At 46.8% G+C, this 13,522-nt stretch overlaps 1 protein-coding gene across 1 annotated transcript in view; it reads left to right on the plus strand.

Annotated features, from left to right (window-relative positions):
• The window catches only part of sae1 (SUMO1 activating enzyme subunit 1), a 147,887-nt gene that overhangs the window by 30,435 nt on the left and 103,930 nt on the right, over positions 1-13,522 (plus strand). The window contains exons 4-5 of the mRNA XM_085973214.1: positions 2,616-2,758; positions 4,312-4,411. Of these exons, the coding sequence (XP_085829340.1) occupies positions 2,616-2,758; positions 4,312-4,411 (243 nt within the window). The remainder of the gene's footprint in view (positions 1-2,615; positions 2,759-4,311; positions 4,412-13,522) is intronic.

Consider the following 13,522-nt stretch of genomic DNA (forward strand, 5'->3'; position numbering starts at 1 on the left):
TCACGTACTGAAATCCCTTTTTCAATTGCCCAGTTATACTGCTTCAAACTCAACTGGTCTCCCACAGCAGTGAACAAAGCCACACGTGCAATGTGCAAGGAGGTGCGCCTCCCAAAGTCGCCCTTCTTTCCACCCCCCCCCCCCCCCCCCCCATGTAGTAAATTTCGTAATCCTTTGTCTAGAAAAGATCCACCTAAAGCAGATTGCTTGCCGTTGCGAATGTTCCTACTTTTTATAAGAACATAAGAAATAGGAGCAGGAGGAGGCCATTCGGCCCCTCGAGCCATTCAGTGCGATCATGGCTGATCTTCTACCTCATCTCCACTTTCCTGCACTATCCCCATATCCTTTGATTCCCGTAATATTCAAAAATCTATCGATCTCTGTCTTGAATATACTGAACGACTGAGCCTCCACAGCCCTCTGGGGCAGAGAATTCCAAAGATTCACCACCCTCTGAGTGAAGAAATTTCTCCTCATCTCAGTCCTAAATGGCCGACCCCTTATTCTGAGACTGTGACCCCTTGTTCTAGACTCCCCAGCCAGGGGAAACAACCTCCCTGCATCTACCCTGTCAAGCCCTGTAAGAATTTTGGATGTTCCAATGAGATCACCTCTCATTCTAAACTCTAGAGAGTATAGGCCTAGTCTACTCAATCTCTCCTCATAGGACAATCCCCCCATCCCAGGAACCAGTCTAGTGAACCTTCGTTGCACTCCCTCTATGGCAAGTATATCCTTCCTTAGGTAAGGAGACCAAAACTCTACACAATACTCCAGGTGTGGTCTGACCAGGGCCCTATATAATTACAAGTAAGACGTCTTTACTCTTATACTCAAATCCTCTTGTAATAAAGGCCAACATACCATTTGCTTTCCTAATTGCTTACTGTACCTGCATGTTAACTTTCAGTGATTCGTGTACAAGGACACCCAGGTCCCTCTGAACACCAACATTTCCCAATCTCTCACCATTTAAAAAACACTCTGCTTTTCTATTTTTCCTACCAAAGTGGATAACTTCACATTGTTCCACATTATATTCCATTTGCCATGTTCTTGCCCACTCACTTAACCTGTCTGTATCCCCTTGAAGCCTCCTTGCATCCTCCTCACAACTCACATTCCCACCCAGCTTTGTATCAGTAGCAAACTTGGATATATTACATTTGGTCCCCTCTTCAACCGCATGAAGAGGTTTTTGATGATATTAAACATGAGTTTCTGATAATGTGTATTATTAAAGTCTAAAAATGTGTTCACTTGCCAAATGTTGAAGTGGATGTTGTTTGGTTCTTTCTGTGCCCCTTTTTTTGTGAGGGGTTCCGAGCTTGAAACTCTGACGCTGCTGGCGTTTCTACAATCCCCGCCATTTTGTCTGGGGGAGCTCCGTACGTTATTTTTTTCTGTTGCCGTTGCCTCAATTGTCAGATGTGTCGGTAGGCGTGACGTATCCAAGAGCCAGGTAGGAAAGTGCCTGTTCCAAGCATCCAGTTTGTTGCAAGGAAAAACTGGAGGAGAGAGAGCAGAAGATAATCAGCAACTAACTCACAATGCTGAGCCTGGGTGGAGGGAGAAGATGGGGCCGGAAGAGATCCAGTGTAGGCCAAGAGTCCCAGTTTCCAGAATGCTGGAATTACACAGCAAGTCAGTTATCACTCGCAGTGCGAGCTTGTAACGCTGGGGGCGCGTCCCCTCATCAGAATCCCGATGGCGGGCACGGGGCTGAGGTATTTTCTCTTTACAGCTGCTTGACTGGCTGTGTGTTTCCAGCATTACCTGATTTTATTTGAGACTTCTAGCATTTCCTCTTTGACTTTGGAAGCTAAAATATTCACATTCTGGATTTTGTGGCCCTAAGTTAGTGCGGTGAGGGCCGAAAGATGCCCTATTTGGAAGAAGCTCGTGTTTCTTCTGTGATGGGGAGGATACAGGGTCGGGAGCTCCGCTCAGGAGCTGTATTTTTCGCGGGCTCCTGCACCGTGACCAATGCTCCCCGTAAGATGTGCGGCCGCGCGGTAATCTCCACGGTCCCGAGCGGGGCGCTCGGCGGCTTTTACAGTGTAAATATCGCACAAGTGCAGAAATTCAAAGAAAACATGCCGCAAGGAGCAAAACGCAGCTTCCAGAGGACGTTGGTCATGACTTTTGGTCACGCGCTATTGCATGGCTACCATCTATGTAGGACGATCTCTACTTGCTGTAATCTGCTTTTTTAAAATCATTTGCCCTTTCACCCCTACCCCCCCCGCCCGCCCCCAAGCACAAATTCCCAGTTTTATCTTCTAAACACTAGACTAGGCTCAGTGACATCAGCCTGGACTAATATATTTAGGATGGTGTCTGACGTAAGAGAACTACTAGGCACTTGGTCTAAGTGTTAAACAAAGCTTTAATCAACTGTTTTACAACATGGAGGTCTAGTCGTGTCCTTCACTAGTCCCTGTTAAGAATGTCCTGCGCAAGCTGGGCCCGTGCCCGAGTATTTATACTCTCCCTGGACAGCGCCACCCGCGTGCCGCTCAGTATTAGTTCATAAGTCTTTCTTTCATGAATGACTGATTCATGTCAATGTCCATCGCTAATTAATAATTATGATGTGTTCACTCTTCCAGGTCTGCCTGACTTGCTGCCCGCGTGATGTGATGGTCCGGATTGATCAGTTCTGCCGAACACGCGGCATAAAGTTTTTTGCTGGTGATGTCTTCGGTTACCACGGTTATATGTTTGCCGATTTGGGAGAGCACGAGTTTGTGGAGTAAGTTTAAATGATTAAAATGCTTCTTCCACAAATGTATCTCGAACGTGGTCGCGACTGATTTTTCCCGGGTACAAAGAATTACCGGTGAAGTACTTTCTTTCCCCCCTTCCCCATTGCAAGTACGACTTGTAGCTAAAGTCACAGTGACATCCCCCCTGCGACTGTTGTATGTTACCCTGGGCTTCCTCCTCCACCTCTCTGCAGCCACTGACATGGCGGACCGCGCCATCGACCACTGCCGTTCACAATTTACACTAATGATTTAGACTTTGGAATCAAAAACACAATTTCTAAATTTGCGGATGACACCAAATTGTGCGGGGGAGGATAATCAATACTGAGGAGGGCTGCAACAAATTACAGGAGGACATTAATAAACTTGCAGAATAGGCATATAATTTGCAAATGAAGATTAACACAGATTAATGTGAGGTATTACATTTTGGTAGGAAGAATCGGGAGGTCACTTATCACTTGGAAGGTGCGAGTCTGGGTGGGGTAGAGGAACAAAGGGATCTCGGAGTACAAATACACAAATCACTAAAAGTTGCGACACAGGTTAGCAAGGCCATAAAAAAAAGCAAACCAAGCACTAGGGTTTATTTCTAGAGGGATAGAATTGAAAAGTAGGGAAGTTATGCTAAACCTGTATCGAACCTTGGTTAGACCACACTTGGAGTACTACGTACAGTTCTGGTCTCCATATTATAAAAAGGATATAGAGGCACTGGAGAGAGTGCAGAGAAGATTTACAAGGATGATACCAGAAATGCGAGGGTATAAATATCGGGAAAGGATGAACAGGCTGGGTCTCTTTCACTTGAAAAAATAAGGCTGAGGGGTGACCTAATAGAGGTCTTTAAAATTATGAAAGGTTTTGATAGAGTGGATACAGAGAGAGTGTTTCCAGTTGTGGGGAAGAGCATAACTAGAGGCCGTCAATATAAGATCGTCACCAAGAAATTCAATAGGGAATTCAGAAGAAACCTCTTTACCCAGAGAGTGGTGAGAATGTGGAACTCGCTACCACAGGGAGTGGTTGATGCATTTAAGGAGAGGCTAGACAAGCATATGAGGGAGAAGGGAATAGAGGGTTATGCTGATAGATTTAGATGAGGAAAGACGGGAGGAGGCTCGAGTGGAGCATGGACTGGGTGGGCCGAATGGCCTCTTTTTCTGTGCCGTATGTCCTGTGTAATCCTAAGTCCTCCAAAGCCTCTCCTCCATCGTCCAGCTCAATGCGATTGCCCGCTCTTGGTTCCACTCTTGCCTATCTGATCGTAGCCAGAGTATGTCCAGCAATGGGGTCTCTCCCTGCCCCCCCCCCCCCCCAGGACGAGGTTCAGTTGTTTTGTAATAGCTTTTAACCAGGACCATTCACAAGAGGACGGCCAGTCGGAGACATAAACCAGTATTCCCCGGGCAATATCCAATCGGTTTTGTACAATGAAGCGATGAGTGTCTTGTAGAAGATGGAAATACGTTATTGCAGCAGCACATGGAAAATGTAACCAGCAGCCGATTTAAATCTCCATTGAAATCTTCTGCAGAGAGAAGCAAAAGGTGGTTAAAGTTGGACTGAATGATGAAGATGGGCCTAAAGCTAAAAAAGTGAAGATTGATCCGAATGAAACAACCATGATCAAAAAGGTACGTAAATCGCACGATTGTATCTGTTTCCGCCCCCCCCCCCTTTCAGGCCGTGACTTCCAGATCGTAATTTGCTGTGTGAAACAAATTCCTTTCATCTTTCCCCCCCCACCCCGGGTTTTTTTTTGCCAATTAACTTAAATCTGCGTCAAATGCAAACCACTGGAAATCTGACGTAATAACAGAAAGCGCTGGAAACACTCCGCAGGTCAGGCGGCGTCTGTGGAGCGAGGAACAGAGTTCACGTTTCAGGTCGATGGCCTTTCCTCAGAAGGTCCGTCGCTTAAAGCATTGCTGCAATTTTGACTCCTGGGAATAATTAATGGTGGGCGAGGCACCCAATTATTTAGCCAGATTTGGAAGGAGTAGAGTTAAGACGCTTCTGATTATTTTGTTTGATGTATTGATTCGTACAGCAGTCTGGAGATTCATCCATCACTTCAGGCATCGCATGTCAAAAAAAATCTGTGCTGCGCTTTTTTTAAAGTATATTTAAAAAATAATTTCCAACCTACAGGGCAACTTTCCTGAAGTCGGACTTCTTTTTTTAAAGTAAGGAGAAAATCGGTCATTTCCTCTGACCTCTAGTTGACTTCAGGATCAACTGAAGAGCAGTTAACTTCGAATTGACCGCGAGAAGGCACAGCGGTGAGACCGTTGCACCCTTAACTGGACTCCCGAGGTTGCACACAGCTGCACTTTACCGACAGAATAACTCATTGTGCCTGGTGGCGTGCTCCTGTCCTGAAATAGTGCGCCCCTCACTTGCCATGAGCAAAGCCGCGAGCGATCAGCTAGAATAGATGAGAAAGACTTGCATTTCTCCAGCGCCTTTCACCACCTCGGGACGTCCCAAAGCGCTTCACGGCCAATGAAGTACTTTTTGAAGTGTAGTCGCTGCTGTAATGTAGGAAACGGCAATTTGCGCACAGCAAGCTCCCACAATGTGATAATGACCAAGATCATCTGTTTTTAGTGATGTTGATTGAGGGATAAATATTGGCCCCAGGACACCGGGGAGAACTCCCCTGGGCTGCTCTTCGAAATAGTGGCCACGAGATCTTTTACGTCCACCCGAGAGAGCAGACGGGGCCTCGGTTTAACGTCTCATCCGAAAGACAGCACCTCTGACAGTGCAGCACTCCCTCAGCACTGCGCTGGAGTACCAGCCTGGATTTTTGTGCTCAAGTCTCTGGAGTGGGACTTGAACCCACGACCTTCTGACTCAGGCGAGGGTGCTGAGCCACGGCCGACACGCAGAATATATAAATTTGTAAAAAATGCTATTCCATTGTAACGTGGGTGAAACACTCGTTTTCCCACTGTCTAATTTGCCCCTAATCTACGCACGGCAATTTGACACGGACAGTAGTTGACTCAAGATTTGTAATATAAAAGCAGCGTAAATCTTTGAAAGCGGGCTTAGTTCACGGAGGTGCTTGAGATAATTAATAAACATCTCTCGTCGACCTTTTATCTGTTACTGCCTTGTCACAACATGCTGCACACTGCAGTACTTGGCTGAAGCTGCCGATCTGCAAGCTGCTGATCTCTCGATCAGCATCCAGGACAGGAAAGGCTGCTGATGCACATTATTTCCTATGAGGCAGCTTGCTGTGGCCAGAGCTGTCACTGGTCCAACCTGACAAGAGGCTCCCTGTTGCGTTTTGAAGACTGAAACGGTGGGAGAGTATTACAGTACCTCCTGCAAGCGAGGAGTTTGTGATACACCTTCCGAAATACCGGAAACATTGTACATTTAAAGTGCTCTCCTCCTCCCCCTCCCAGACACACAAATAGACACACCTCCTTATCTTCAACTTTAACAGCACAAAGTGTTCACCAGAAAGGTGACGTTTGGACCCTTCAGATCCCTTCACAAAACATTCTGATTTAAGTGCAGTGCAAATGGATTTCTCTGTCCTGGAGATCATTACATTTTCATTTAAAACAGCCATAGCTCAGTGGGTAGCACTCTCGCCTCGGAGTCAGAAGGTTGTGGGTTCAAGTCCCACTCCAGAGTCTTGAGTTCTCCCTGGTGTCCTGGGGCCAATATTTATCCCTCAACCAACATCACTAAAAAAACACATGATCTGACCATTATCACATTGCTCTTTGTGGGAGCTTGCTGTGCGCAAATTGGCTGCTGCCTTTCCTACATTACAACAATGACTACACTTCAGAAAGTACTTCATTGGCTGTAAAGCGCTTTGGGACGTCCGGTGGTTGTGAAAGGCGCTATAGAAAGGCAAGTCTGTTTTTATATAAATTTAAGTCCTTTCCTTTAATGTTAAAGTGTCACACCTGTACCACTGTACTTTTTTCTCTCTCTTGTTTGTTTCCTGTATCTGTTTAAAACCACCAGTGTGCTGTTTTTCTGTCCATAAAATAATTGCCTGTTTTTGCCTCACTGGCACCACTAATAAGCTGAATGAAGGGAGGTAACCGCTTTCTATGGCTGGTCACTGAAACTTGCGCGCACAGTATTGCCATTCCTTCCGGGATTTAGAGATTGATGCAACATTTATCGGTTGCAAATATTAAAATGCAAAACTTTATTTCGAAGAAATTAATTTTGGCCCGGTATCTCTTAAATTTATTCCGTCAGTATACGGAGTATGTCGTACTCTTTAAACAGCAATGACGTTTTTTTTTGTGAAATGTATATCAACGGTTGTGGTAAATTATTAGGCTGGTTTCTAATCCAGGTCCGCTCTTTACATAAGAGGACCGTGTTGCTTCATTACTGGTCAAGATCATCACAGTGCGCTGTGGTCCTTGAATTTCGAAACCCTTCTTTGATTATAACAACAGTTCAAGCTGTAAAGATGGCCAGAATCGCTGCTGTTTGTACTGCAGTAGGTTTCCAGAAAAGTACAAGTACGGCACAGTTGTTTCAAAAGCACAGTGAAGAGAGATTTGGGCACTTGGGGGAATCGAGGGATATGGGGATCGGACGGGAAAAGTGTTGAGGTAGAAGATCGACCATGAGCAGGCTCGAGGGGCCGAATGGACAACTCCTGCTCCTCGTTCTTACGTCCTTATATTAGAATTGAGGGGTTGGCGTTGAACCAAACCAACAGAGGACAGCTTTGCTTTAAAATCCTGTCTGTCGGCCTGCAGAAGCTGGGCCTTGACAATTGAATTATTAGAGGTAGCGTTCCCCAGAACGTGACCCTGAAAAGTTGAAAATTTTAATGCCTATTTAATAAGTGCTTACTGTAATCTCGCAATGCACGGTGATTAGATTTGTATTTGACTGGCGGGATTGAGAGCAGCGGAGATAAAGAGCGATTGTGTTCAACTTAATTATTTGTCTGAAGATCAAGTCTGTGTTGCTTCTGATCTCTGTAGGTGCAGTTGCTCAAAAGCAGCGACTGTGACTTTGCTTCTGGCTGTAGGCTATCCTCTCCTCACAAACCGAGCTCGGATAAATTGTTAGCTGGAGACTTCCCTGCACGTTTGGCAGTCAGAGGCACTTCCACAGTAGAAAGAGGGAATACTCACTCTGTGACGGCTGTGCAGAGGTTTCTGATTCTTTGTCTCTTTGATGCTGAGAGGTTGTTTTCCCCCCTGGCTAGAGAGTCTAGAACTCGGGGCCACAACCTCAGGATAAGGGGCCGGCCATTTAGGACTGAGACGAGGAATTTCTTCACTCAGCGGGTTGTGAATCTTTAGAATTCTCTACCCCAGAGGGCTGTGGATGCTGAATCGTCGAGTATATTCGAGGCTGAGAGTGATAGATTTTTGGGCTCTAGGGGAATCAAGGGAATGGGGATCGGGCGGGAAAGTGGAGTTGAGGTCGAAGATCAGCCATGATCTTATTGAATGGCACAGCAGGCTCGAGGGGCCGAATGGCCGACTCCTGCTCCTAATTCTTATGTTCTTTGGCTTGGATGTTTTTAAGTAAATGTGAATTAAAAGGTGACTGTAGACTCCAGGCATTTTCATATTGTGCCAGTGTCTCCCAAGTAGCCAACTGTAAACTAAATATCAAACCGCTGGCACTGTCTGGCTGTTGGTTTTTCGAGGGACTTGGACCACGGATCTTGATGAGTTCCAGAAATTCTGTATTTGGCTTGTGGCTGGTTATAAGACACTTGCTTGTGGGGAGACCAGTGCGGCATAACAGCGCCTTAAGTTGCAAAACTTGATTCAAAACTTCTCCAGGTTGTCGGGGAGAGGGGCAGTGTAGAAATTTCGGATGAAAGGCAGTGTTCTCTCTTAAAGTAACTGCTGTTAATGAGGGCTGATGGGATAAGTGCCGGCATCATAAAGGACCGCTGTGCAACGGCATTCAACAGTAACGAGCACTTGGGGGAAATCCCATCTCTTTGTGCGCTGTGTGAGATTAATAGGATCTCGGGGACCTGGCGTCTTTTGTCAAGGAATTCTGAATGCACTCTGGAATTCCCCTACTGACCGCCCCCTGCTCTCGTGATTAACACCAGCTGAATGCAGATTTTGTTACAACTGCAGTCCAAGTTAAGGATGCATAAATCTTGCAAGCACTGAGAATTCCCAAATTTTGTAAAACAGGATTCTTCAAATTTCACATCTTTTGCCCTGCATAATTGTGTGCAAAATCTTTCACTGCAGCTCCTCCCCCAAGTCTACAACAAATATTAATTGGTTTTTTTTGGGGGGGGGGGGGGGGTGGTGGTTTATGCTCCCGCAACTGTGAGTGTTGATTCACGCACAGGTCGCTTGCCAAACCCCACGTGGCCTCCTTTTCTGAACTCAGTATTTTAGTATTTAACTTTATTGTCTGAAGAAAATTGAACTTTTTTGTAAAAAAGTGTCTGTGTGAGCTGTTTGCACTTTCACATCATCGCATCATTGCTTCACACAGAGATGGTGCTGCACAATTGCCCAGTAACTGGGTAAGCGGTTGAATGCCAACCTATAGATCACAAGTGAGTGAGTGTGGGGCCGAGCTTATTGCACTCGCTTCGTGTCAACGTGGCCAATTATCTGATGCTCAGTGGAGCACGGTATGAAAGCAAGGATCCCTTTCTCTTCGGGGCTGATGAATAGGAGGCTAATGCCAATGATTTAGTTAATAAGAACATACGAAATAGGAAGAGGAGTAGGCCATACGACCCCTCGAGCCTGCTCCGCCATTCAATAAGATCATGGCTGATCTTCGACCTCAACTCCACTTCCCTGCCCAATCTCCATATCCCTCGATGAGTCCAAAAATCTATCGATCTCAGCCTTGAATATACTCAAAGACTCGGCCTCCACAGCCCTCTGGGGCAGAGAATTCCAAAGATTCACAACCCTCTGAGTGAAGAAATTCCTCCTCATCTCAGTCTTAAATGGCCGACCCCTTATCCTGAACCCCTAGGTCTAGACTCTCCAGCCAGGGGGGAAACAGCCTCTCAGCATCGACCCTGTCAATCCCCCTCAGAATCTTTCATGTCTCAATGAGATCACCTCTCATTCTTCTAAACTCCAGAGAGTTTAGGCCCATTCTGCTCAATCTCTACTGATAGGACAGCCCTCTCATCCCAGGGATCAATCTAGTGAACCTTCGTTGCACCGCCTCCAAGGCCAGTAGATCCTTCCTCAGATAAGGAGACCAAAACTGTGCCCAGTACTCCAGGTGTGGCCTCACCAAGGCCCTGTACAATTGCAGCAAGTTGTCCCTGCTTTTCGCGTCCTTATCTCTGCCGTGCCGAGTTCCTCTGTCGGCGGGGTTTCTCCGCTATCAAAGGCTGTCCACTCGATCCCGATACCCTCTTGTTTTGTGAACTATTTATTGACTTCCCTTTTTGAAAGCTATTATGGATTCTGCTTCTAACGCTATTTCTGATGGGGCATTCCATGGCCTATCAACCCTCTGCCTAAATGCCTCCAATCGTTCCCCTTTTTCACGGTGTGCTCCAGCCAAGAGGCGAGCTGTGACATTGCCTTCCTTCCCATTAGTGATTTCCCCTGTCAGGAAAACCAGTGACCTCTCCTCCCCATTTGAGCTGTGGGATTTGCTGTTGCAATAAATTGGAGCCATCCTGGCTAATAGCCCCGAGACTTGGGCAATTGGACATGCACTTGAAGAGGACGCGTTTGCAGGGCTATGGGGAAAAGGCTGGGGAGTGGGACTAATTGGCGAGCGCTTTCAAAGAGCCGGCACAGGGTTTCATTCTGTGCTGTAAGATTGTATGACTGGACAACTGACCTTCATTGAAATTAGTTTGGAATAGATTGGTTTGCGACATACTGGCTCAGACGGCTTCTCTACGCATTTATTCAATCCCTGCAGCTTGAGGCATTTCTTTGCGAACCAGCACAAATTCACTTTGTTTTACAAAAGCATAACTCAATTTGAAAACCCTTTCAGTGGTTGACCTGCCCAGTCCTGACCTGTAGCTCCACTTAACCTCGAGGTTTGATGATGTCCTGCTTTGTCTGAACTAATGTCTTCAATTCAGCACCCTGGAATGACTCCTCAATAAACCTTTTTTTAAACACGCTCTCCACCTTTCCTGAAGGCATTGACTCCTTGTGGGTCACAGGTCCAAGGTCAGCAAGGCCGCCGGTGACTGAATTAAGTCAAATTCTGCTGTTAGTGCACGGGACCTCAGAATTTGTACTGGTGTTTTGTGGATAGCTTTAAAATGGGATGCTGTAATGTACAAAGGGAGCCTCCTGGTTTACGGTGACTGAATAAGTCAAATCTGTTTGTATTGCGTGGGGTTCCCGAACATTCCTGCCTTGTTTTGGGAATTGTATTCCACCTGTGGAAAAAACACTGGGCTCGCCAGCGCCTCGCTTGAGCGAGCCATATAAAAGCGGGCATTCGGCCATGGGGGGGGCATCACAGTTGAGCCCGAGCCTGTAGCCGCCTGCAGAATCTGAAGCCAGAAAGCTGGCTGTATCTTCCCTCCGCCACCCTGTCTCCTCAAAGAAAGGGGTGTTGAAACCAGTCGTGCTGCCCCGGCTGAGGTAAGCTAAAACAGTAGGGATTGTGAATCCAACCTGGGGCCTTCCTTGTCTGTGTGGCTCAGCTACTCGCTGGACAGACCAGAGGGAGCTGAATTTCATTATTTTAACACTGAACCACTGGCCGTGTTAGCACTAGGATGTCAGTGGAGTGTAATAGAGGCAGAATCACATTTTCATGCCATGTTCCAGTGGTTATGTTACTGAGCTAGTAATCCAGAGGCCTGGGCTAATAATTCCGAGACCGTGAGTTCAAATCCTGCCATGGCCATGAGAATTTAAATGCAGGGAATGAAACCGGATGTCCTATCCCAGTCTGGGTCATATGTGACTTCAGTCCCACACAATGACCCCTCTAATTTTTTTTTGGGTGTGCAGCCCCTTTAAGGGGCCACGTGGCCCATTCAAACTTCCGCGCATGTGCGGTTTCTCCATTTAAAAGCCGATGAGCCGGCTGCGCGGGTGCTCCAGAGATCTGCGCGGCCGCGCAGCTTAAAGGGGCTTTAACCACACAAACATGGTTCAATCTTAAATAACAACAGAAAATGCTGGAAGCACTCAGCAGGCCAGGCAGCATCCGTGGAGAGAGAAACAGAGTTAACGTTTCAGGTCTGGGACCCTTCATCAGAACTGGAAAAGGTTAGAGATGTAACAGGTTTTAAGCCGGTGCAGAGGCAGCGAAAGGGGGAGCAATTCACTGCCACCTCTCTTCTAGGAATGCCCACCTTGAAGAAGTTCTGCCCTTCTCTCCGACGGGATTTCCGTTTGTCTCTTCAACCTTGTTCACCTTCATTGCTTCCCCCTTTCGCTGCCTCTGCCCCTGCTTAAAACCTGTTACATCTCTAACCTTTTCCAGTTCTGACGAAGGGTCCCAGACCTGAAACGTTAACTCTGTTTCTCTCTCCACGGATGCTGCCTGACCTGCTTGAGTGTTTCCAGCGTTTCTGTTGTTATTTCAGATTTCCAGCACCCGCAGTATTTTGCTGCTGTATTAGTGCATGGTTCATGCTTACCCGCCCTCTGACGTGGCCTAGTAAGCCACTCAAATGTATCAAACCTCTTAACAGCGGTGTTGGTGCAAATTCACCACACGGACTGCAGCAATTTAAGAAGGTGGTCCACCGCCTTCTCAGGGCAGCTAGGGATGGGCAATAAATACTGACCGTACCGGCGGTGCCCACATCCCGAGGATGAATTTGTAAAAAAAAACTATGATGAAAGATGAGTAATAAATGTTGTCCTTTCAAATCTAAAGAAAGAACTTGAGTTTATATCACACGTTTCACATTTTCAGCATCTCAAAGCATTCTACAGCTAATTAATTACTTTTGACATGTGGTTGTTGTATAGGCAAATGCAGCGGCCAGTTTGTACAAGAGCAAAGCCCCACAAACAGCAATGAGATAAACTCACCCCCCCCCCCCCGCTCCTCTTCAAATAGTGGCCGTGGGATCTGCCTGGGGGGAGGGGGGGGCGCGGTTTAACGTCTCATCCAAAAGTCGGCACCTCCGACAGTGCCGCACTCCCTCAGCGCTGCACCGAGAGTGTCAGCCTAGATTGCAAGGCTGTTTTGAGCTTTTGAACTCCAGGGTGAAATACTGGTAGTTACAAGTCTGCCGCTGAATGTGGTAATAATTCAGGATGATGCTCACCGTGTTGCACAAGAAGTCGATTTGCCCAGATTGATTTTTCCTGGTGGTTTATTACTCCCAACGTTCTAAACAAGCCGTGGCAGCGTTATGACCATTCTCCATTTATTCTGCCGCGACCGGCGGCGGCATTGAAGTTTTTTGTTCTGTATCTGCCTTGACTGCAGACTGGGGCGTGCGTCAAGTCTGCTGCCCCCACAAGATCTCGTTAACGCATCAGACCTGCTCAGTGCTGCCGGGTGAGAGGAACTGGGTATCTTGAATAACAACAGAAAATGCTGGTACCACTCAGCAGGCCAGCTTTTTCCAGTTCTGATGGAGGGTCCCAGAGCCGAAACGTTAACTCTGTTTCTCTCTCCGCCGGTGCTGCCTGGCCTGCTGAGTGTTGCCAGCATTTTCTGTTGTTTCAGATTTCCAGCATCCGCAGTATTTTGCGATTGTATGTGGGTATCTTGGAGCTGATTCAGAGTCCTCCTGGCTGGAAATAAACAAACGGACAACAACAAAAAAATCTAAA

Source organism: Somniosus microcephalus, chromosome 34 (genome assembly GCF_052327205.1).
Source record: "Somniosus microcephalus isolate GS21.2 chromosome 34, FLI_Smic_1.0, whole genome shotgun sequence".
In the NCBI taxonomy this organism is placed as follows: domain Eukaryota; kingdom Metazoa; phylum Chordata; class Chondrichthyes; order Squaliformes; family Somniosidae; genus Somniosus; species Somniosus microcephalus.